Genomic DNA, 24,145 nt, shown 5'->3' with positions numbered 1-24,145 from the left:
ATCTCTTACTTTGACTTCATTCATCCATCTTTCTTCTTTTAGTACTATTAATAATATATTTTATGGTTCAATCACAGGCAGAAGAGTCACCATTCAAGACAATTATTAAAAACACCAAATCACAGTCAAATCAAATCAAATCAAATCAAGTCACAGTTACAGTCCAGACAAAGGTTCACACTGAGATTTATAGTCAGACCAGATTCTATTATCATTAGACACTGTTTATTTTTGGGAAATGGATATAGAATAAACCTTGGTTTGATCAGTGTGTATGTATTTTCTGAGGTGTGCAAAATGATCACAATAGAACACACACTGTGTGTTTTCACCAGAATGTTGTTCAGGTCTGTCAGGTTTCTTTTACATTATGTGCAGATGTTAAACCACAGTAGTGGTCTTCTCTCCTGAGTTGAATCAGAGATGCCTGAGAGAGATTCTTAATCTTTGTTCATTTCAGATGACAGTAATGAATTAATGTATACTGTGTGAGGATAATTCTTTGTACTATTAAGCATGAAGGTTTTATTGATTGAAAAAACATTAAAACTAACAATATGATTCTATTTCTTGATGGAGTCGTTTTAAATCAAGCCAGTGTCATGCTGCATGATATATAAATGTCAGATCAAATGTTACTAAAAAGATCTTAATCTGCGTCCCATGAATTGAGCTTTGAATCCTAAAAGACATTGATTATTTACAGTGCCATAGAAATAAATCAGAAAAACAATTTCCCTCTGGAGTTTGGATTTTTGAGATGGGGAAAATCCAGGCAATTTATGTCAGGAATGTGGCCAAAAGTGCTCTCAAATGTTGCTGTTGTATTTTTAGATGGAATATTACACCACATTAGGAACAGAGCAACTTTGATAGTCACATTTATTTCACAGTGAGCATTCTTGAGCAGGAAAGCTTATAAGGAGTCATGAAAGCCAGAGCTCTGAGCTGGATTCTGGTTCACCCAAGAGACCGCTGTGCTCTCTCTTTCTCTCTCAGCCTCTCTCTCTCTGTCTCTGACCCACCCACCCACCCACACACACACACACACACACACACACACACACACACACACACACACACACACACACACACACACACACATACACAACCACACACACACACACACATACACACCCACACACACATACACAGGCAGTGAAAAAAAGACCAGTTATAGCACAGAAATAGTCAATGTTAACACATGTCAGGCATTGCTTATTTTAATCCCAGTCATCCCTCTTGTTGTTGAGACAACAGACAACAACTCTGTATTTTTTTTCTTTATGGTTAACTGTCCCCCTGAAGAGGGCAGAGTCAGCACTGTCCTCATAACAGGATTGGTTGTGTGAGAGGATAAACATTTTTTGCTGCTTTACTCCCAGTGCTTTTGCTCTGATCTGATTTGAAAGTAGCTCAGGACATTCAAGATGACCACGTAATCTTGTGCAATTGCCAAAGTATTAATTTCTAACAGCCAAATAAAATCCCAAGCTTCAACAGCCAGATGCACAAAAAAGATAATCGTGTGGAACCACAATAATTACAATATATGTTATTTTTTTTGCAAGAAGTGTTAGCTTTTTGTAGGAATTCTGTAAGAAATTGTAAATGAACTACACCACAGACAAAAAGAGAAGATATATGTACAGGAACTATACACTAATGATGATTAAATGTACATTATTCCATTCATGAACTAACAAAGCTCACAGAGATTGGGACAAAGAATGTGATGAAGTCCTTTCATGCAGTAATACCACAATGACTTTAACAATGATTCAGAAAAGCGATTTCTGTGAAAGCAAACCAATGTTTACAGCACACAGTAAAAGTAGTCAGTCACTGTGAAACAGAGTGGGTTTTCAGTCAGGAAATAAAAGACAGAGAAGTTCCTGTTTTTTTTTTTATCTTACAGTATTGGGAAAATTTAATTCTCTGAATCAGTTGAAAAAGTCAGGAAGAAAAGGGCAAAATAGAGAAGATGGAGATGAGGAGGACATTGGAGAAAGAAATCAGGAAATGATGGGGAACAAAATTGAGGAAAAACAATTTGACTCAGATTTCTAAGATGTGCTAGTGTCATAGCTCAAGGGATGGCAGCATTGATAGTCCATCATTTTGGTCCAGATTGAAATATCTTAATGAGTGCAGATGAATTGTTGTAAACTTCTCCTTCTCTCTTTGGCTTTTTGATGAACTGCCTCAGGAACTTAGGGTTGTTCACACATTCATGTTTGCCTTTTGTTGGTGCATTAATCGCTCATTTAGCGCAATCTCCAGGCCTAATTTTAATATCGTTCTATGTGTTTTTGTGTCTGTCCCAATATCTATACCAGACTGTGACCTTCAACAATAAATTTATATTGAGTAGTAATTTACAAATGTTGGCCTGGTAGATTAGAAATGGTGAACATGCTACACATTGTGTGATCATTAGCATATTATTATTGTTATTGAGTGCATGTTAACAAGTTGAAATTAACGTTGTGTGCTAACATTGTGCATGATAGCATGTTAACATGTGCGTGTTGGCTCGCTGATGTTGGTCCTGTGTGCATGCGTACTAATGTGTGCTGCTTTTCCCTCAACGGTTATGCATTGCTGCAGACTTACAATACACTTACAATTACTTGACAATAGTGACAGAATGTTTCACAAGTTTTTGAAACCAGATAAATGTAATAAATTAATTATTATTAATGCACAGCTTTGTGTCATATTTCTGCCACTTACAGTGATCCTCGCAGAATCTGTCACTAAACTGTGGCTATTGGGAAACAGATTACATTTCACAGCTGTCTTTTTATGGACCTACATTCCATAGGTAGATGTGTTTATTTCCTTGTATGGAAACCCAACAACTCCATTCATGTGGGGTTCAGATCCTCCAACACCAACTGAATTAATTTGTGAGAGACTAAGGTTACCACACAATGCTTCAGTAATGTTAAAAATCAATGAATTTAGTGCTGATAGAATCGCTTCCTTAGCCACAGCACCATCAGGCAGACATCTAGTCAAGGCAGTTTGCCTGATGTTGTGTCATCCAATAAAAAAAGTCTAAAAGTGATGAATTGGTGATCTGATAAAAAAGGGTTCTGTGGAAATGTAATTCCTTAATCGGTCTCAATACCACATGTGGGAACCAGATAACAGGTCTGAAACAGTAGTATAGATGCTTAGCATTGGCAGTAAGTCTAATGAAACAATACTTCACCATGTTTCCAGTGTTGACTGAAATGTAACCAGTGTATAATAAATACCGCATTGCCTGATTTTTATCAATGCAGGGTGTGAACAGTGTCAGATATTGTCCATCCTATACTGTTCAAAGTAAAGAGCGGTTTAATGAATTAAAAGAGCGATTTCCGAAGAGCCGTGACGCAAAACTCAATTTTAATCCAGATTATATTGAAACACTAATCCTATAAAGAAAAACTATTTCTTCTAAACAAATATGTTTCTTTTAGTGTGACATATTAGTTGTGACCTTTTGATTGTCATCTTAAGCTTGAATGTGTGTGCAATGATGTTACATAAGCTTTTGTTTCATTCAGACCAATCTGTGCACAAACGGTGTGACTTCTCACATTCAATGAATTGATTCAAAGAGCAGCTGTGTTCAGCATTATCATTGACTGTCATGTAGCTGCTAAACAGGAGTGTGTGTTGCTGTGTGTATGTGCAGCCTTACGGAGTGGGGGTTGTATAACAGGCTGCATCTAACAGTCAACACCACTAATTGAGTGAAGTGTGTGGATATACGTCACCAGACTGACAGTTTGTTATTCTTGCATCCTGAGGTCAAGCTAGAGGTTTGTTTTTGTCAGATTCTATTAAAGACTATGTTTGAGGACAGACTCTTTGTTCCACTCTTTATATTGTAGCAAAATGGTTCAATATCAAGGTTGAGAAATGGCTGGTTGAGAAAATTGAGAAAAGCTGCAACATTTTTTAAAATTTGCTTGTTTATGTAGCATCTTTTGAAATGAAGCAGTCAGGAACTCACCAACAGGGGAGAGACCATGAAAAAGAACCGGTCAGATTGGCATGTTTAGAAATGACAACCATTAAAAACTTTAAAACCCCACAACGGCACTGTTTACCAATGCTTCAAACCCCTTTAATTTCAATGACTCCCATCCATTCTAGTGAACTGGTGCAGACATTTCTGTATCATTGCATGCACTTGTTTTTACCTTGTATGTCTTTGTATGTATTGTTTTTACAAGTTCTATTTTTTTGGTCACACCCTTTATCGACTGATCTTCATTTTAGTCAACCACACCTAGTTTGAACAGTCATTCAGATGGCAACAGTTGGATAATGGAACATTACATCACAAGTTAACTGCATGTTTTTATTTCAAGAATCAGAGGATGTTCCACATTTAATATTGAAAATCAACTTTCCCACTACAAAGTTGAACACACTATCTTAAACCTGTCTGGTGTTACAACAATTCCAGGTGGACTCTACATTTTTTACTGTCAAGAAAGTGTTGATTCACAGAACTTCCTCTTTCTACAAAAAAGCCGTTCTCCCTTCGACTCTGTCTGCTGCACTTCTGATCATGTTGCTGGGTAATCCTCTCAAAAAGCCCATATGAAATTTTACTGGCTGACCAGACATAATCCTCGATGAACTCTAAGTACCTGAATATGTGTGATTGTAAGGCAGGGAAAGCTGATGAAAAAAATGCAAAACTATGGTCTCCTGGCAAAACAACTATAACACGTTCACAAAGCTATAACATGTATATTTCTGGCCAGTGTTGTTTAAACCATTTGTCTGTCGACATAACTTCAAGTTATTATCAGACACTGATAAAGTATTTTAATTAACTTACATGCTTTCAAAACACCATTCTCAACCTGGTTGTTAAGTCATTATTCAGGTGAACCTGAATCATTTTTACATTACAAACAAATAGGTAATGAAGGGTTATGTATAAATCCATTACTATAATTGGAAGATAAATATGAATAATAATACACAACACAACAATTTATTGTATTACGCAGTTGTATAGTGCAGTAAACTTACTTAATGAACCTTAACCGCTAATCTATAGTTGTTTCAATTATGCTTTGCTATTCTGATTTTAGAAAGTGATAATGGCTGAAAAATAATAATAGATAATGGTAGTCTTTGAAGTTTCATTTATTTTTAATGTTTCATTAGGTATTAAAGTTATTCTTGCATAATATTTGAAATTATAAAAATCCCCTTTAATTGGCAGTTCATCATGTCGGCCTGCTGCGGTTTAGGAAGCAGGGTCAAAGTGAATCTTTCCACCAGATGATTTGTCCATATGTCCACCAGCATCCTGGGACTTTATTGTTCATACCACAAAGTTTCGGTAGATTTATGTTGAAAATAATCTGACCAGGACTGAAAATCCAGAAAAAGAAAGTGTAAATAATTTCAAGTGACGCCTGAACAGTTGAGTCCATAAGTGAATTAGCTGGAAATAAGGAGAATGTCGGAGGGGGATGGCTTTGCCTGCTGCACATTACCATGTAATTATGCAACATCCCGCTCCACTGACAGACTGTCATCTATTAATCAGCTTAGAAACACCAACTGGGTGCTTCTGCCTTATGTTGTAACCTCTGGGTGTTATCTGTGTCATGGGGGTTGAACGTCTACCTCTGATTACAGAAACACACATCTAGTGGTGAACAAGGTTCAATATTTACTTAAATAAAACCAACATAACCACAGACACCACAGATGTTTATTTATTTTATCATTTTTTAAAATTAAAATAAAAGTGCCAGGACCAAACATGCTTTAGATGGATTAATGTACACATTAATTTAATATTGTTAGTAAACGTGGTCATTTTAAGTCATTTATGTATTGCATGTAGTGTAATGTAGAATAATACAACATCATTTGTTTTCTGCTTTGGTTAATAATTACAAAGTAATAGAAACTATGCTGCCAAACAACTGCAGTTGAAAAATCTGAATTTTCCTCTTATGTATGTATGTATGTATGTATGTATGTATGTATGTATGTATGCACATATGTATGTATGTGTATGAAGTAGAATGAAATCACTTATTATTTTAAGTTTAAGATAATAAACATTTTATTATATTTGAATCATCTCAGTCATTTTACATATTTTTTTAATATTATTGCCTCTTTTTTAATATGAAACAACCAACTGAATTGTAATGAGTCAAAAATCTAATAATCTAAAAATGTTAGAAATGCTGGATTTCTTAAAAGGTATTTACTTTAGATGAATCATATTTGAAATCATATTTGAAATCATGTGTGTTAATATGTTATACAGCATACATGTGATATATGTATGCTGTATATATATATATATATATATATATATATATATATATATATATATATATATATATATATATATATATATATATATATATATATATATATATATATATAAAACCACATTGCACAGTACAATATGATAACCATCGGCTGACCCCTAACAGTTATAGACCAGATTTCAAGCACTAACATAATTCACACTACAAGCACAATTCACACACAAGAGGGGTAAATATGGTTGTTTGTGCTGTTTATTCAGATATTAATTATATGTCACTCATATGTTTAACAAATGTGGAACATTCTAAATTATCCAAATCTTAAGTCTCTATTCTCTTCTTCTTCTTCACTAATTCATATGATTTATAAATTTCAAACAACACCTTGTCTACTTGGTTTTTGAAAAGATTACTGATAATTTGATGTGTAGTATGTTATATTGTATCGTCTCTGCTACAGATAAACAATATGCTATTGTAAAGGTTACATTTAGGGGCAGCAACATCCCAGCTGAAGAGACAAAATGTTATTTAGATGGTTGGGACTGTTAAATATATTAATGACACAGCAAAGACGACACAGCTTGTTCTAAAGCCTAATCTAAAGTGTGTCTATACCATTTAAAGTGCTGCTAATTTGACAGCACAAATTCATTCTTACATCTCGTATTCAGGTGACTTCAATCGTATCTCTGTCATTTCATGAGCATATCTAGAGGAGAGCAGCACGTCCAGTAATCCACAGCTCCAGACTAATCTCTAACTTGTCGTGGGGGCTGTGTATCGAAGAATGGCCTTTCTGTTCTGAGGATTAGTGCACTTCTATTCTGGATGTAGAAAATCTTGCACTTGCGCAGCACCAGGGCATTAACAGGCACATAAATTGTCCTGAGAGGTCACAAAGGTCACTGAGTCCAATGAATTCAACCTTTTTAGTGATGTCTTTAACCATTTCTTCTTAATATATTTTTATGCTTTTCTTGTTTTACAGAAACTTCTGATTGATTTTCATGTTTAATGATAATTAGCATACCTCAGGTGGCTGCCTCCTTGTGGCAGATGTTGTTCATTTATGAGCTATAAGGAAAGTAATGCTCCAAGGAAGAACGATGTCAACAGCTGATGCTCTCTAAAAATAAATACCAGCACTTCTGTGTCTCCTCATACGTGGAATAAATTAGGTCACACAATCTTGATGTTACTGTATTCAAACCCATTGTTTTTTGTGTTCTGTGTGTTCCACTTAGATAGTATAGTGAACCACTGAACAGGCCTTCTCAAGAGGAAGCCTATGAACATTTTCAACATTAGTTTTTTTCTTTCAATAGCTTTGAAGTTACAGCCTTTACATGCAGCTTACAAATTCAGGACAGATGTTTACAAGGGGCCAAAGATGCCACGCTTCAAGACACAACACAAGCACATCACTGTAAGAAACCACCAGGACAGTGACACTGGAATTATTTAATGCTTAGTTTATTTATTTGGACTTGTTTTCGATTTGTGGCACCTCAATCTTTTCCCCAGTGAGGAATTGCCATATGCCTCCTCTGTAGTTCTCATTTCCCAAAGCGTAGAGGAACACATTGAAGATGGGAGAGGTCTTAGCCAGGATTGGAGCCATCTGCAGAGATAGATCCAAGAACAATGAGGATGTTAATGCTTAGACAGCATCACAGATTATCATTACTTCAAAAGACAGTTACCAAGCTTGACCTGCTTATTAATGAAAGCCACTGTGTCTACTGTATATGTATGGAAGCCTAATGGTTAACTCTGAGCAACTTATCTAAGCCACATTTAAAAATATGCACATGATTACATTTGAATTGTACTGGAGTTTTTTTTTTTTTTAAATGTACTGGCTGTTCTTACCATCCTCAGCTTAGGGGAGACCAAGGTGGCATTCTCCACAGCGGCGTAGAAAGCCAGAACTCCATATGGGCCCCAGCAGAGCAGCATAGTCTTAAGAGGAGTGTTGGGGTTGAACTACAGTGTGTGGTGGATAGCAATAGATAGAGTGGGAGGGATAAACCAGCAAAGGAATGAAAACAGAGGGACAAAGAACAAGAATGATTAGTCACTGATCAACCCTAATTACAGAATGAGAACGAGTCATGAGGACTTCTTTTTTTTTTTCAAATTCAGGGGAAAGTCACACGCTTTGGATCATGTGCCAGAAAGAAAAAAATCATCTATGTTAAGAATGTTCACTCTCCGCTGCAAAGCAGACTAGAAAAGAGCAGGTTACAATAATGCATAGTCAGTGTAGACATAATGTTTGAGAACCAGATTTCAGATAGTAATTTTTTTTTTCATCCATTCAGTTGTTTTAGGGTTGCTATTATTAAATTTACATTACTTTTATGAGAGCATCTTTATTCTTTATCATCCCAGATCTATCTGATGCATCATTTTATTCCCACGTCTCCCAAACTAAGCCTCACATACTTGATATCTTTGAACACCTTAGGATCTCCAACACATTTTCAAATAAAGCTCTGTGGATCTGAAGTTTGGAAACGTGATTTTATATTGGTTTGGCTCAGTGTGAGACCTTTCGATCTATGAAGCTGGGTGCAGAAGTATTTTAAGATGGTCCTGAAGCAAAATCAGACAAAACCGCTCATCATTTTAATCTAGATAATATGTCCCTTCAGGCTTTTATAGCATTCTTCATGACGTCATGAGCAATTTTTAACTATACACTACATTAAATACATTACGTGATTGCATTGCTCTGAAGAGCTTGTTGTCTGTTCTGTGCATCGCTTATGCTTTAATGAAAGTGTCCCTATCCTGCTCAGAGGACTGGAAGTAATTGGCTTATGCAATATAAATGGAGGCAACCTGATTTAGCCCCTGAGGAACTCCGCTATTGAACTAGCTGACCAGAAATACAATGATCTTTTCTTCGTGCCCCAGCTACTCTCCGCATTCCTAATAGAATCTCTGGCCTTCACCATGTGGCAATGACCCATATATGCTACAGTCTTCATGCTCCCTGTTTTCATCCCTTCTGTTTTCATGGACGACGTGAGAAAAATATGGTTGAATGATGGAGTAAGCTTGAAAAAGCAGCAAACATGAATAATGTATCAAGCTAAATATATGGTCCAATACTGTTAACGTACTTCAATTGCATAACTCCATGTTGTTAATTCTATAGTATTGGAAGTACCTGTCAAGTCTTGTGTTGATATTGTAAATGTTACTGTCAGGAAATTCTTTTTAGGAGGATCCATGTCAACATAAGAAGGATTGCAGCAAGTAAATCCATTCTTCTTATTTCTGATATTTAAAGATAAACCTGTTATGGTTTGGACCCAGGAGGTCCATTATCCAGAGGGTGGGTGGTACCATCATAGTTGCTGCAGTCCACATATTATAATGACCTTGGACAAACTACTGAACTATAAATTGCTTTGGCACACACTCTTCTGTGTGTGGGACAGGAGGCCAGGTGGACCCTTATATGGCAGCCTCTGCCTCCAGTGTTTGATGGACGGCTCACATTGAAACAAGCTTTGAGTGATGGGTAAGATGAGAGAATCACATTGTAAATGTAGCCCAGAGGCTGCATTAATTTGTGCATGAAATCTCTTTTTACTTACTCTGGGGTTTCCAGTCTTCTTGAATTTCTGTGCAATGGATTGATAAGAGGACATGACAACAAACACCTGGATGGCCATGTTGAAGATGCTCATGGGGATCAAGAAGGACACATAGTTTCTGTGGAGAGAAATTAAAGGCTCGGGAAAAACAAATCCCACTGAGGGATGGAAAATGCAAAGAAGTCCTTGTACATCTCGGTAGCAGTGGTCCATGTGTGTGTACCCTACCTGTCTCCCTTGGTGTAGTCCAGAGTGCAGCAGGTTCTGAGGGGCTCGTAGTCGTACTCTCCCCATCCAATGAGGGGCATGGCCGACCAGAAGGCAGTGAAGAGCCAGATAAACACAGACAGAGTGATGGCACTGCTCCACTGCAGCTTCGTCCCTGACAAGAACAGCGTGGTTCATTGACCATAATGTTATAACACCTCCGCAAATACGATATCTCTATGAGTTTAATGCGACTCATGAAAACATCCTTTAACATGACTGTTCCAGTTTACCTTGTGATTTGATGAGGACTGATGATGGTGTAAAAACCTATGTGTTAAGAGTTGTCCTCTTTTCCTACTGTTGATTATGGCTAAATGTAACAGAGATTATTTTATATTTCCGTTCTTTAATTAAATAAAGGTGTATATCAACTGCTATAAACTAATCTTGTGAACTCTGCTCATTATTTCAACAGGATACAAGCCAGAGTTATCTCTGTTGACCAGCTAGACTCTGGCAAAAGGTCTTTAGATCAGCTGAGCACTGTAAACAAACCCTACTGCTGTGTGTGAGTGTGTATGTGTGTGTGTGAGAGGGAGAGAGAGAGAGAAAGCGAGAGAGACAGAGGGAGGGAAAGAGAAAGAGAGAGAGAGAGACTACACGTGGAAATGGAATGTATTTATGTTTCTGATCCACTTTTCCCTCCATCCCAGTCAGGTGGGTGTTGACTTACTGGTGCAGTACTGGTGGTATCTGTCCCACGCAATGGCGGCTATGAAGTGGATGCTGGCTAGAGCTGTCACGAAGCCCTGGAAACCGTGAGTCTGGCATCCGTCAGAGCCATAGGGCCAATACCTGGAGACAGACGGAAAATTAATGTAATTGTTAATAGAAAAAAGTCAAATGAACACATGATATGCATAACCTGAAACCAGTTAAAACCTGCAGCCAATCAACAAATTTATGGAATAAATAAATAAATAATGCGTGCTGACCAGCGCCTGTTCTCTCCTGATTACATCCGTACGTTATAAAATAGGCTTCAGAAGATTATTGATTACTCTCCCTCCACTCCTGATTGTTCCTCCCCTGTATCGATTTTCGCATCGAGGACAGCTTGCCGGTATTCTTATTAGGCTGCGCGCTATTATTCGCTCGTTATATTATGGTTTGGGCCGCAGATGTTCTTACCTCGACATTCATTATTAATTGTCACATCACTCACCTCAGGAAGCTGGAGAAAGCGGCGACGGTGGCGTTCATGCAGATGCCAATATCAGCCATGGCTAAGCTGAACACCAGGAAATTACTGGGGGTCCTCAGCTCTCTCACTTTGAGGAAAGCCACGATTGTGACGGCATTTAAAAAGAAGCCCAGGAGACCTTCACAGGGGAGAGGAAAACATGTGAAAGCATGCAGCATGTGATGGTGAAGGCGCATCGGTGCGCACCGCGATGCTCAGTGCGCAGCAGGCAACGCATTTCGAACGCGTTATGAGCGAAATCACACAATCACGTTTTCATATTTATATCCAGATTATGAATGACTGTAAAGAAAGATGCGAATCATTTTCTCCCAGTGACCAGGGTGGCGCCAGGTCCTGCTGTAGGTTAATGTATCACAGAGGGCTCAACCCTCATCGCCCTAGTCAGCGCTTGGCTCAAATCCCAGCACAAAAAAAAAAAAAAAAGAGAGAACACTCACCCTCCACCAGTAGACAAGACCCCAGAGAGAACACATCAAAGTCGGAGAAACCCTCCGGCAAAGGGTAAGACGAGACCATCCTGGAACCGATTGGACTCAACAAAGTGCAGCTATCACAGAGTTTTCAGTCCTCTCTATCCGATCCTCTCCGATGCGTCTCCAGCTGACCATAGGGAGACGGTTTTTAAAGGGGCATTCCACGTGAAAAAGCATGCACTTTATTATGTAAATCCCTGCACTCTCCGTCGCCCCAATCCGTATAGGAATGTCTTAATGAACACAACCACACAAACGCAACCTTTAATGCGTATTTGCTCACAGAAACAGTAAAACCCTCAATTAGTTACACAAGAAGCCTTTGTGTCTGCGCGTCAGCCGCTGCTTCTGTCCAACGCCGTGGATGCTGCCCACGCAGCACGGATCTGTTCTGTAAGGAGACACAACAGGTGTCCGTGGGGTGTCAGGCTGCTGCCAATCAAAACCACACGTCTGAGAACAAAACCCTCCATAAATAAGAGGGGGAAAAAAACATCTTTGTCTTCTATTTTTTTTCTTTGATAAATATGTTGTTATCCTCAAGAGAGATATCTATGTTCACAAAATATGCTCATTCCCTACTCATTCATTCCACAACAACCAAATTTATCGCTAATACAAATAAACCTGACGTATTTACTACCACTATTATCTAGTAAACAGAGTCTGGATCCATATGAATGCAGGTACAGCTCTATCTTTATCCATCCTCCATCCTATTGGTCAGGGTTGTGTGTTTTGAATACTGGGTGTGACTGCAGACGCCTCAGCGTTTGTCCATGCATCATTGTTATAGTAGAGACTAAAAACACTTGTTAGGCACTCTGACCTCAGGGGATTAAAACCATCTGGAGCATCTGTACGAAAACAGAAGAGTAAAAGCACTTTTAGAGTCTGCAGAAGCACCGTGGGTCAGTATGGAGGGGAGGGGCTGTGGATAAACGCTCTAAATCGGGTTTAGCTGATCAACAAGTGTGTAAATGTCGTGGAATCCAGCCATCACCCACAACGGATTCAACATTTTGGAGTTGCGACATCATTTGCAGGATTTTCGTGCCAAACGGCTCCAGGGGGACAGACCTGACATTGTGCTGCTGAAATCTATTTCATTCTGAGGATTATAAGATCAGGAATCAAAGGAGATATAGTTGAAATTTGTTAGGAGCTCAGTCGTTTGGAAATTGTCAAGACAACATTGATTTCATTCCCCCCCCACTTTCTTCCTAAAATCAACAACTAATTCCATCAGATTATTGATGTGTCCATAACAAAATGAATCTTACCAGTAAACTTTATATGTTGGATTATGTTAGAGCATAATAATGTGGTGGTCAGATGAATTCCTTTTCATCATTTTCATTATGGTGAGCAAAGAAAAAAAAAATCCCTTCTTGTTGACTCCAAAATAAATCCAAGCGGCCATTTTAGCAGAAGCTGAGGCACCAAGTCTCTCATTTTATTTGATTGTTACAGTAAAATATTAAAATATTTTCATAGGTCAACAAATTTAGATTTTCAAACATTTTACGGGAGAAACATATGAAGCGGGATGAAATGAGGATATGCTAATCATGTTTGGGTGTTGTTATTTTCTTTTAAATTTCCACTGAATTTGGTTGTGCACTGAAGTAAAATCTTAAATTTAGTCATGTGATGCAGTAAACAATCAAAGAAAAACTTTCATCATAAGAATAGTTCTGTAAGATCTTTTATTTTTGCAAACTAACAATGACACTGCATCTCAAATTAAGTCCTGGACTCTGGGTCAAACAATCGTAAAGGACAGCTTTATTGCCTTCAGTAAATGAGATTAACTGCTCGCGGTGTAATATGGAATGTTTAAAGTTGTCAACACGAGGTGGTATTGATTGCTCAATGTGTTTAGGACCTGTACAGTTTTAAAACCATACACGCTGAAAGGCCTGTGACACAAAGAGGTCTTGATACTCAAGGTAAAAAATTATATTACTCTAAAATGAAGAGCAACTCAGGATGGAAGAATTATAACTTCAATATATCAGTAGCACGCGCCTATAATGTATGTGATGAAGAACTATCACACTCACAGTTTCTCGATGTGGTCACGTTTATTAGATTTAGCCGTCACCACAGGATTGATGTGTTTGATTTCTTACAGTAACTTCTGTTGTTTCTGTCTTGGCTCTGTGGTGAATACAGAGTAGGTCAAATATAAAGGTGTTCTTGCTGCCAAGTTGTTCAAACACATTAAAGGCCTTTTCAAGTCACACTTGGCACACATTGCAATCCAAGCTGAGTATAACAGTGAAATTCCTTTGTGAGGAAATGAGGGGGGAACGAGATGAACAGGTGCCCAGTGGAACAACGCATAAACAAAAGCTTTACAACCGCATGCAATTTCCTCTAGCAGTGAAGAAATCTGTCCAGATGGATTGCTGGGGAGGACCTTGAAGTCCACTGTGAGTCTTTTTCATTTAGAAAAAAAGCATGCAATATATTTGACTTTTTAGAGTCTTTTCTGTTCGCTTAGAATGGAAATACTTTGTGGTTTGTTATTGTTACTAGTTTGCCTGAATAACTTGTGTTTTGGTTTATAAATACGAAGGGGAAGTAAGAGTGAAAAAGGAATCATTTAGATCTGACAATGAGTTCACTTTTTTCTCCGAAAATTTGCAATCAGAGACTCTTTGCTTTGTAACTGCTGTCATGGTTGTTTGTGATTATTATAAGCCTAAAATGAATGCTGGGTAAAGAACATAAAGAATGAACACTGTTGTGTGGAGAAGACACTAAAGTAGGCCCCCTGGTAGAAAATACAGGAGCCACCTCGTGGTCAAACACAGCGTTGTCCACTTGCAGATTAACCGTCACGGCAGGGCTCAAATGAGCAAACTACATTTGAGGCAAAGAAAAAAAAAAATCCAAACATCACAGTGGATTATGACCACTTCGGATGTGTATTTCTGTGATAATAAATAGGAACGTCTCTGCGCAGCCTATCGGATTCTGGGATGCAATACGCATCCAAATGAAAAGAACGCCAGTCCTTTTTCTAATCCTTGTCTATCCTTTTTATCTCGGGACCCATAGCAGTGGGATCACTATGGGACAGCGAAGCAGTGGGACATAGCCATGCGGATGATATTCTTGTAAATGAAAGATAAAGGCAAGTCTGATTTCGTTCAGTGAGCGCAAAACGGGCGCATGTAGGCAGGGTGCGTATGCGTAAAAGTGGACCAAAATGTTCCTCGTCATGATCCTTGGGCTCTGTGTGGCCACAGGTGAATTTGTCTCCCCAGTGAGCTCCTGCCCGTCGCAGTGCAGCTGTTTTTATCACAACCTGAGCGATGGATCAAAGGCCAGGTAAGGAGGATGTCCAAAATAAAAATTGAAAAACTTAAATATTCTTAAATACGTGCATGGAAACATTTTAAGAAGAACACTTCTTGTTCTCATCTGAGGACTGCTGTTTGCACAGAGGGGACCACATGTGCATATGATAATATTGGGATTGCATTCTTGATTGAATGCAGGTTTATCTTCAAAGGCACTTTCAACGCCCATATGTGCGTTTTATATGAGTTGGGTATTTTTTGTTTTTAGAATTAACAAAGTTGACGTATTTACCTAATGTTTTGCACGTCTATTTGTCAAACATGAATAAAATTAAAAGTATTTTTGTATTAATTAAAAGCATGTCAATTGTTTTTAGCATTTAAGATGTAAATCGTTATTAAATGCGTAATTTTGTGAAGCATGGCATGGAATTCTATATTCATTGACTTCTTTTCCTTTTAGGAGCGTGATTTGTAATGATCCCGAGATATCGCTTGTGCCTGTCGGGTTTCCTGTTGACACATCCAAACTACGGATTGAAAAGACAGCCATCCAGCGGATACCAAGCGAAGCCTTCAACTACCTCTCCAGTCTGGAATTTCTGTGGATGTCTTTCAACACACTGTCCGTCTTGAATCCGGATAGTTTCCGGGGATTGATCAACCTGGAAGAACTTCGCCTGGACGGGAATGCCCTCACCGCCTTTCCCTGGGAATCTCTCATGGATATGCCCAGCCTCAGACTTCTTGATTTGCACAACAACCAGCTCACCTCACTGCCAGCGGAGGCCACTACTTACATCAAGAACCTCACTTACCTGGATCTCTCCAGCAACAGCCTACAGACCCTGCCGACACAGGTGCTGTCCACATGGCTGGCTGCAAAACCTCTGCAAGGCCCAGAAAGCTCCAAAATGATTCTCGGTAAGACACGGCGCACGACGAAACGGTGCGCGTAAAAGGTGTTGGCTGATTTTACGCGATATCTCCATTTAACATGAGCATGTTTATAAACAGTTCTGAGCAGATACGAACGCTTATTTGTGCATTTACTAATCATTTAAAGTCCTTCTGAGGGCATGCGTAAGTGAATGCAGAAATATGATCGGTCATGTTTTTGTTGTGACTAAAATTGTTTCATTTAATGACATTTTGATTTTTTAAACAAAAGGTAATCACATGCTTCTTTCGTTTTTCCTCTTTTATGAGAAAACTTGATTTTATCTTGAAAAGTCTGATTCTAATTTTGGTACAATTTGTTTATGTATAATAAGTCAGGTCTTTTCACCTTTAAAAATGTCTGTAGGCAACTGCACCTCAAACCCTGCTCCTTGTTTGTGATCCAAGTGGAAAAATTATTTTTAGATTTGTTCATCTTCCTGATGGGACCTTCCTCACACTGCTCATTCTGAACATGTTTCAGGTTCATTGTGAGAGGAGGGATGAAAAAAGACCAGTCATGACCTTGAGCATTTGATCACGATCAACGTCATCATTATCGTCATCGTCATCGTCATCGTCATCGTCATCATCATCATCATCATCATCATCATCATCATCATCATCATCATCATCATCATCATTGCCATAGTCATGGTTATGATGTAGTTTATGAATTAAATGCTAATCCTCTTACAGGATTAACATCCTAACATCGACATTGGCCATCTGCAGGCTGGTACTTTGCACACAGCTGGACACTCCTGTAGCCTTACTTGTACTCTCACCCTCAGGTCTCCATGACAACCCTTGGGTGTGTGACTGTCGACTTTACGACCTGGTCCAATTCCAAAAGTTTCCAACCCTTTCAGTGGCGTTCATTGACACCAGGCTGCGGTGTTCGGCTCCAGAGAGCGTATCGGGTGTCATTTTCAGTGACACGGAACTGCGACGTTGTCAGCTCCCACGCATCCACACAGCAGTAGCACGAGTCCGGAGTGCTGTGGGAAACAATGTGCTGCTCCGCTGTGGGACCATAGGAGTCCCCATCCCAGATTTGACATGGCGCAGGGCAGATGGACAGCTTCTTAATGGAACAGGTGATTCAGCAGAACTTTGAAAAGCAGATTCCTCGCGTTGTGCTTGAGTTAAGGTGCTTTTGTCTGCACTCTAGTGCTGCTGCTAATTAAACAGACAGCTACCAGTGGAGACAGTAAGGTCGTAAACCTGAAATGCAGCAGTTATGTAACCACTACTAGTGATGACCAGCATAAAACCATAATCACCCCTCTCTATGTCTTTATGATGTTTCTTAGAGGTCACAATGTATTTAAATTATATTTTTATGGGTTGTTCTTTATTTTTTAATGATCAAATTTTTCCCTTTCTGTCACCACAGTCCAGCAAGAAACCTCTAAGGAGGGAATCACCTGGTCTATCCTCAGTGTCCCAGCTGTATCCTACAGTGATTCAGGAAAATACATTTGCAAGGCCAGTAACTATGAGGGGAATGCTGAAGCTGCAATTTCCCTCATTGTCTCTAACTCACCAAAACTAGAGGGGAACCAGACCAGTAATGAAAAGAAAGTTAAAGGCAAGAAACCCAACCGAATGGGCAAAGCTGCCTACCAGGAGAAACTAGTAGCAAGGTATGTGGTTCCAACCTCCAGCTCCTCAGTTGTTCCTGCTTTGGATCCAAGTTTTCCACCTGTTGCTCCCAGTCCTGGAATACCCAATTACAACTTGTCTGAAGGAGGCGCACTGGAACCTGCCACCTCCTCCAATCCAGAGGCACTGCTAGATCTGGAAAAGACTAATCTAAGCAACCTGGCAGCCAACACCTCATCACTGCAGCAGGACCCAGACAGGGTGGTCCGCTCAGTTAAGGTGGTGGGTGACACAGACAATACAATTTCTCTGAACTGGAGAGCCCCTAAAGCCAAGAACACAACAGCATTTAGTGTGCTGTATGCTGTGTTTGGAGAGAGGGACATGAGAAAAATTAATGTCGGGGCGGGCCAGAACCGCATCACCATCGAAGGGCTGGTGCCCAGGACCAAATACATTGCCTGTGTCTGTGTGAGGGGGCTGATCCCCAAGAAGGAGCAGTGTGTCATATTTTCCACTGATGAAGCAGCCAGTGCCACCGGCACCCAGAAACTGATTAATGTCATTGTGATCACAGTGGCTTGCATCATCGCCGTCCCACTTACTGTCATTGTGTGCTGTGGCGCGCTGAAGAGACGAATCCAGAAGTACTGGGGAAAAAAATCCAAGGACATTCAAGATTCCTATGTGACCTTTGAAACGTTGTCACCTGGGACCAAAGCCAAAGGGCTTGAAGGTGAGTACCTGAACAGAGTGAATCCAGAGGAATCCAACAGATTGCTGTCGGCTCGCTCCAGCCTGGACTCTGAGGCCACTGCTAAGATAGAGGGACAGCCGAACGAGTACTTCTGCTGACATCATGCTCCAGCTCCGGCTCCTGCTCCACGACACCTCCTTTACAATCATCCGTATCCACAACCTGGTCCAAACCCTTACACGCAATCATATTCCCATCCCCACCCCCACTCCCATCCCCATCCCCATCCCCATCCCAATCCCCATCCTCATCCTCATCCCAATCCCCATCCCCATCTGCACCCACATCCCTACCTACATCACTATGCATACTCTCAGCATCAGCATCCTGGCATCAGTCCCCCTCCCACTCGCTCCCGTACGCCCACGCAGTGGGATTCCCCGCCACCTGTTCCTCCTCGTTGGATCATGCCACCAACTCCACCACCACAGAGAGCCAACTTCTGTCAAAGGACTTTTGCACGCTGCACTATAATGGAAATATCAGTTTAGGCAATACTTCACATTTTAATAAACTTTTTTTTTCCAGCTGTGTAGAATACATATCTTGTAGACAATCTGAAACTGACTGGACAGTCCTTCAAGTATCAGTATTAATGAAGTACAGTATTAATGAAGCATATTGCTAATATGCTCATGCTTTTATGTTAAGAAGGTCTTTATCACTTCACTTGAAAAAAACAAGATATCAAATACTGAAACGATCAATTGCAATTTAAATTTAATTTGTTGCCCAGCAAAACATCCTCTAAACGTGGTGTGACTGAAAGGGAACTCAATGGTCGATACTCCATTGTTATAATATATGTATGATATGATTTGTATATACTTGCATACAGTTAAGTCTGTGCCTCTGTGTATAAACCTGTTATCAGAGAACATATACACATTGGAATTGTTTATAGCTGGAGCTGGAGAGAAGTACAGGAGGGACTGAACTATGACACTTTGTAAATATGATGGAAATGATGCAAAATGAAATGTTAAATTATTTCTGTTCCCAGCAATGAGAAATACATTAAAATATCTCCATGTACCTGTTCTGTGCCACCTGGCATCATTACCCCATTAAATGTAGCTCTATTCTTTTCAGCAATCATAAATAAATTAACTTTTTACATACGCGACTGGCTAGTAGTACTATGTGTTCTTGCACATGTGACCTTTGACACATTGTCACCTGGGACCAAAACCAAAGGGCTTGAAGGTAGGTATCTGAACAGAATGAATGCAGAGGATTAATGCTGATGAATTTTCAGGCTGGGTTTCTAATCATCAAGGATCTGGAAAAAAGTAAGCACATCTCTGTAATTTATTCATGATGATTTGTCAACTCACGATTCTCATTATTTAAAGTGGTCCAAGATTTAAACAGTAAATACTTTATAAATAAACTGAGTTATTAATTTAAATAAATACTTAACTGAAGCAATGCAAATCTCTCAGATTCTCTAAATTCCAAACGGTTCCACCAGTGATACTGTTTTATGATAATTCTAGCAGCTGCAGGTTTATCTTTCGTAGCTTTTTAATACAGGAAAAACTCTTTAATAAACCACTTTTTTGGAAAAAACAAAACAATTTAAAAAACAAATTATAATAATTAATTCCAAATTCACACAGATTTCCCTTTCTTGTTCTAAGTAATAATTAGAGATTTTTTTTGTCTAACTGGCAACCCAACCTGGTATTTAAACCCAAGCGTTTGAGCAAGAACTCCTCCATGTATAAAAGTAGATGATCTCATCATGGTCACCTTATGAGAACAGGGTACCGACCCGTTATACTGAGTGGAGGTTGGTGTTGCCCATGCGTGTCCAGAATAAGACGCCGCTTGTCCCCCACTGTTACATCAGGGATTAAGTTTAATAGGCTTCTCTCGTCTGACGCACCCTGCTCGTCTTGAGCACGAATGTAGCCTTCAACTTCAGAACCTTTCGCGGACTATGGACATAATTTATCACCTGCTAGTTTTAGTCTTGCTCATCATTCAATCGTATGAAACATATTCTCAATGTTTGAGTGGATGTAGCTGCGTACAAGACCGCCATGGAAGGTAAGACCTGTTTGTCAGCCGTCCGGTCCTCACCGAGGCTGGACTATTTCCACGCTTTGTAACTGTGTCACTGGGTGATGGATTAAAAACACATGGTCACGGGAAAGTTTATAATGTTTAAAAATAGTTTTACAAAGTGGTTATAATTTGAGGTCCTGGTTATCTGTATTTACACCTCATCAGGTTCCACTCCAACCAGATGATCATTCATACTCTTCTTGAATCATAGGTCCCTGGTGTGTATGGGGGAGAACGCATTTGGGGCCATACCAACTAACCTTCCACACGATATGACCAAAATACGCATAGAGAAATCTCACTTCACTGAAATACCCAGACGGGCATTCTCACGAACACCAGCTTTGGAGAACTTGTGGTTGAACTTCAATGACATCACAGTGATAAGCTCAAAGGGTTTGGAGGGTTTGGGGAACCTGACTGAGCTGCGTCTGCAAGGGAACCGGCTGCGATCGGTCCCGTGGACAGCGTTTGAGGACACGCCAGGACTCAAGATTCTGGACCTGAAGCACAACCAACTGGACGTCCTACCGGAGCATGCGTTAAAATTTTTACCAGGTCTGACTTATTTAGACTTATCCTTCAATCGGCTTACAGTAATATCGAAGGATGTCTTCCAAAACTGGCCTCTCTACCAAAAACTGCAGAACATGGAGGAGCGAGAGGCGATCGCTTCGGGTCAGAATGTTGTCCTGGCGCTTCACGACAACGCCTGGCTCTGTGACTGTCGCTTGAGGGGCTTCGTGGAGTTCATAAGGGCCCTAAGGCCTCCCATCATACTGATGAACTCCTACCTGATCTGCTCAGGGCCGGGCTTTAGAGAGGGCAAGTTCTTCTACGAAGCAGAGCTGCTGGAGTGCATGAAGCCAGTTGTCACCATTCCGGCCTCTAACTTCAGTCTGCCCCTGGGTGCAAACGTCACCCTGCGCTGCACCGCCAAGGCCAGGCCGGAGCCGGCGGTGTACTGGACATATGGGATGAAGGTCATAAGAGGATTTCGTGGTAAGAGATTGATGTCTAGAGTATGTAGTCCACACACTCAACTCGAGGGATATCTTGTGCTTAATTAGATATTTAAATACATTCTAATCACACATTGTAAACCATGGATTCTCTGGATTTATCTGCATGGTTTAATCTATACCTAATGGTGAACTGTAGTAATTCAGTAAACATCCGTATTAGAGTAGCGTCTTTGTTGTGATCATGACTGCAAATAAAAGTCATGTCATGATTAAAATCATTAATAAAGAGCAGTGTGTGTCAAAACTGCCTCTTTGTCACCAACTTGGCATCTGTAATTGAAAATTAGCCAGTAAATTGTGATGTTTAAAGTGGAATTATAGAAAAGATTGGTAAAGTAATTCATTTAGTTGAGACTTTTTGTTTTGCTTTGGATGTGCTGCAGATAAACTGAAGATCTGTATAAAATCTGGCCTCAAAGAGTTCTTCTTATATTAATAATGATCCACAAAGTACTGAATTTGGTTTAATTTTATTTAGGGACCTTTAGTTCCAATAAAATTTTCTTTAAGAATAGATTAAGTCATGGACAGACATTATAAACTCTCTATGAGTTACTTGAATAACATGACAAGGAAAAGAATAAAAAAAACAAGAAAAGACAAAAACACTTCTGTCCTATAATACAACTCAAATATAAAAAATCTACATAAGAAACAGAATACCTTGCCTGGGATTTGAACACTAAATACCATGTAACTGTTATCCATATATAGTAACATGCTGCATGACTTATCTTTGAACATTTTCAACATATTTATTGGTCAATTTTCAACAAGAATTTTTGGTCACTATTTTTCAAATTGTTTAATTATCCACGTTCTCACAGAACCTCTTCACCTCAGATTCACACAAAAAGAATGAATGCTTCTCAATAATTACAAACAAATAGATAATAATAACATTTATTTGATGAAATGGAACAGGATACTTGTCTAAATATGGTAAAAGTTTTGTTTTACTTTATGACACGTGGAATGCCATCTTAAAATATTTATGATTTTTTTGTTCCTTTAAATAACATAAGAAAATCACATTTTCTTTTCAGAATCTAAGGAACGAGTTGATCAGGACACCATCATATCAATGCTGGTGATCCCTTCCCTCCGTGCAGCTGACGGTGGTGTCTACACCTGCACTGCCGTTAACTTCATTGGAAACTCCTCTGCTGGCGTCCTCCTGGATGTTCAATCTCCTGCAGGCTCACAGTCATTCCAGCTGCCCGGCATTCCAGCTCCACCTACTTTTGGTGATGAAAACGTATATATTGACATCCGTATTGCCAAGCAGACAGTACGTGGAATCTCCATTGAGTGGTATGCAGCCTTAGATCGCCCGGCTGAAACATGGTTTACCATCCATTTTGGCCGCGCAGATGCTGCTAAGAAAGAAATGACCTACATCGGTCCCGGGATCAATACTTATTCAGTCTCTGATTTGATGCCAGCTACCAAATATAAAATCTGTGTAACCCTCAAGAACCAGATGCCACGCCACGGCCAGTGCATTGTGTTTGTAACAGGGAGTGATGTCACCCAGATGGAACAGCGAGAGAAGCTGATTCATATTGTGGTGATTGTTTTAGCCATGGTGCTGGCTGTGCCTATAGGCATGTATGCCTGCACCACTGACACCAAGTTTGCCTGCCTGGAGGGCATCATGGATTCTTGGAAAAACAGACGGAGAGAAAACAGCTCATCAGGAATGGAGCGTGAGAGGCAAGGCACCTTTGACAGCCTGCAGGCCGCCAGCGATGAAGGCCTGGTTAATAAAGAATCCAGTGAAGACAGAAAGGTGAGGAGGCGGTCAGAAGACAGACTGCATAAGGGAAAGCCTGATCACAGCAGACTCACCGCTGAACTCTATTAAATGACTATTTGCGAAGGGAAAATACTGAACTTAGATCCATTTTTAAAAAAAAGTAGATTTGTTGTTTATGCTTTATTTCGGAGAAAAGACCCTTGTGAGCGGTTTGGTTTTCAAAATGTATTTCTTATTGTGGTGAAAACTCGAATGGTGAAATTAAACTGACCTTATTTTTGTTACGCCATCATGGATCTGAAAATCCCTTAAACATGATGGAACATATGATTGTGCACAGTGAAATAGTTCCAGAGTTCACATGAAAAGTAAATTAAATTTAATTGTGAATCAAAGTGCATTGGGTGCAGAGTGAGAAACCAGAGAGAAATGAAGTTACAAATAATAATCCATTTTATGTAGTTCACATTTCTAATAGTCTTTAAGAAGTTTCTTCATCTTGCTCCTCCACTGAGGTTATCAATGACAACGTCCACAGTCATATTTGCGAAATGTCCTCCAGCCTCATTCATAATCTGATGCAGTAGTAGTTTGGATTACATAAGACACAGGACAAACAAGAACAGAATTTCCATGAAACGTAAAGTTTCAATGACATATGCTTAATCCTCTCTGCTGCTCACTGTACATGTACGTCACAGTTCCTTGTCCCAGACTTCTGCGAACACAACACACGCCAGCCCTGCGTCATACATGATCTGTGCTGCCCGACCCAGACAGATGGCA

At 39.6% G+C, this 24,145-nt stretch overlaps 3 protein-coding genes across 4 annotated transcripts; 2 read left to right on the top strand and 1 right to left on the bottom strand.

Annotated features, from left to right (window-relative positions):
- Nucleotides 1–7,769: 7,769 nt before the first annotated feature.
- Nucleotides 7,770–12,039, bottom strand: rgra (retinal G protein coupled receptor a). Its single transcript, XM_068327654.1, has 7 exons — nt 11,849–12,039; nt 11,370–11,526; nt 10,878–10,999; nt 10,163–10,316; nt 9,935–10,052; nt 8,196–8,309; nt 7,770–7,944 (listed from the first exon to the last, which is right to left on the bottom strand). The coding sequence occupies exons 1-7, from the start codon at nt 11,925–11,927 to the stop codon at nt 7,801–7,803; spliced, it is 888 nt and encodes a 295-aa protein (XP_068183755.1). The 5' UTR covers nt 11,928–12,039; the 3' UTR covers nt 7,770–7,800.
- A 2,222-nt stretch (nt 12,040–14,261) lies between these two features.
- On the top strand, nt 14,262–19,618 carry lrit1a (leucine-rich repeat, immunoglobulin-like and transmembrane domains 1a). Of its 2 annotated transcripts, none has more exons than XM_068327628.1 (4): nt 14,262–14,322; nt 15,662–16,122; nt 16,932–17,237; nt 17,537–19,618. In XM_068327628.1, exons 2-4 carry the CDS (start codon nt 15,807–15,809, stop codon nt 18,598–18,600), a joined length of 1,686 nt encoding a protein of 561 aa, XP_068183729.1. In that variant the 5' UTR covers nt 14,262–14,322; nt 15,662–15,806; the 3' UTR covers nt 18,601–19,618. The 2 variants fall into 2 exon arrangements, with proteins under 2 accessions (XP_068183729.1, XP_068183727.1); XM_068327626.1 differs by lacking the exon at nt 14,262–14,322 and adding an exon at nt 14,825–15,226.
- An 829-nt stretch (nt 19,619–20,447) lies between these two features.
- Nucleotides 20,448–23,467, top strand: lrit2 (leucine-rich repeat, immunoglobulin-like and transmembrane domains 2). The gene is made up of 3 exons (XM_068328106.1): nt 20,448–20,557; nt 20,787–21,577; nt 22,647–23,467. The coding sequence occupies exons 1-3, from the start codon at nt 20,448–20,450 to the stop codon at nt 23,465–23,467; spliced, it is 1,722 nt and encodes a 573-aa protein (XP_068184207.1).
- Nucleotides 23,468–24,145: the final 678 nt, after the last annotated feature.

The sequence above is a fragment of the Antennarius striatus genome, chromosome 11 (genome assembly GCF_040054535.1).
Source record: "Antennarius striatus isolate MH-2024 chromosome 11, ASM4005453v1, whole genome shotgun sequence".
Taxonomy (NCBI): Eukaryota; Metazoa; Chordata; class Actinopteri; order Lophiiformes; family Antennariidae; genus Antennarius; species Antennarius striatus.
This window is presented reverse-complemented; position numbering and strand designations above follow the sequence as displayed.

Coding starts and splice junctions, on each gene's coding strand:
- rgra (XM_068327654.1), bottom strand. CDS start 11,927: ATGGTCTCGTCTTACCCTTTGCCGGAGGGTTTCTCCGACTTTGATGTG. Junction 10,317..10,877: donor ATACCACCAGTACTGCACCA/GTAAGTCAACAC, acceptor TGTTCTTGTCAG/GGACGAAGCTGCAGTGGAGC. Junction 8,310..9,934: donor AGAAGACTGGAAACCCCAGA/GTAAGTAAAAAG, acceptor CACACACTGTAG/TTCAACCCCAACACTCCTCT.
- lrit1a (XM_068327626.1), top strand. CDS start 15,105: ATGTTCCTCGTCATGATCCTTGGGCTCTGTGTGGCCACAGGTGAATTT. Junction 16,123..16,931: donor AAGCTCCAAAATGATTCTCG/GTAAGACACGGC, acceptor TCTCACCCTCAG/GTCTCCATGACAACCCTTGG. Junction 17,238..17,536: donor ACAGCTTCTTAATGGAACAG/GTGATTCAGCAG, acceptor CTGTCACCACAG/TCCAGCAAGAAACCTCTAAG.
- lrit2 (XM_068328106.1), top strand. CDS start 20,448: ATGGACATAATTTATCACCTGCTAGTTTTAGTCTTGCTCATCATTCAA. Junction 20,558..20,786: donor GTACAAGACCGCCATGGAAG/GTAAGACCTGTT, acceptor CTTGAATCATAG/GTCCCTGGTGTGTATGGGGG. Junction 21,578..22,646: donor GGTCATAAGAGGATTTCGTG/GTAAGAGATTGA, acceptor TTTTCTTTTCAG/AATCTAAGGAACGAGTTGAT.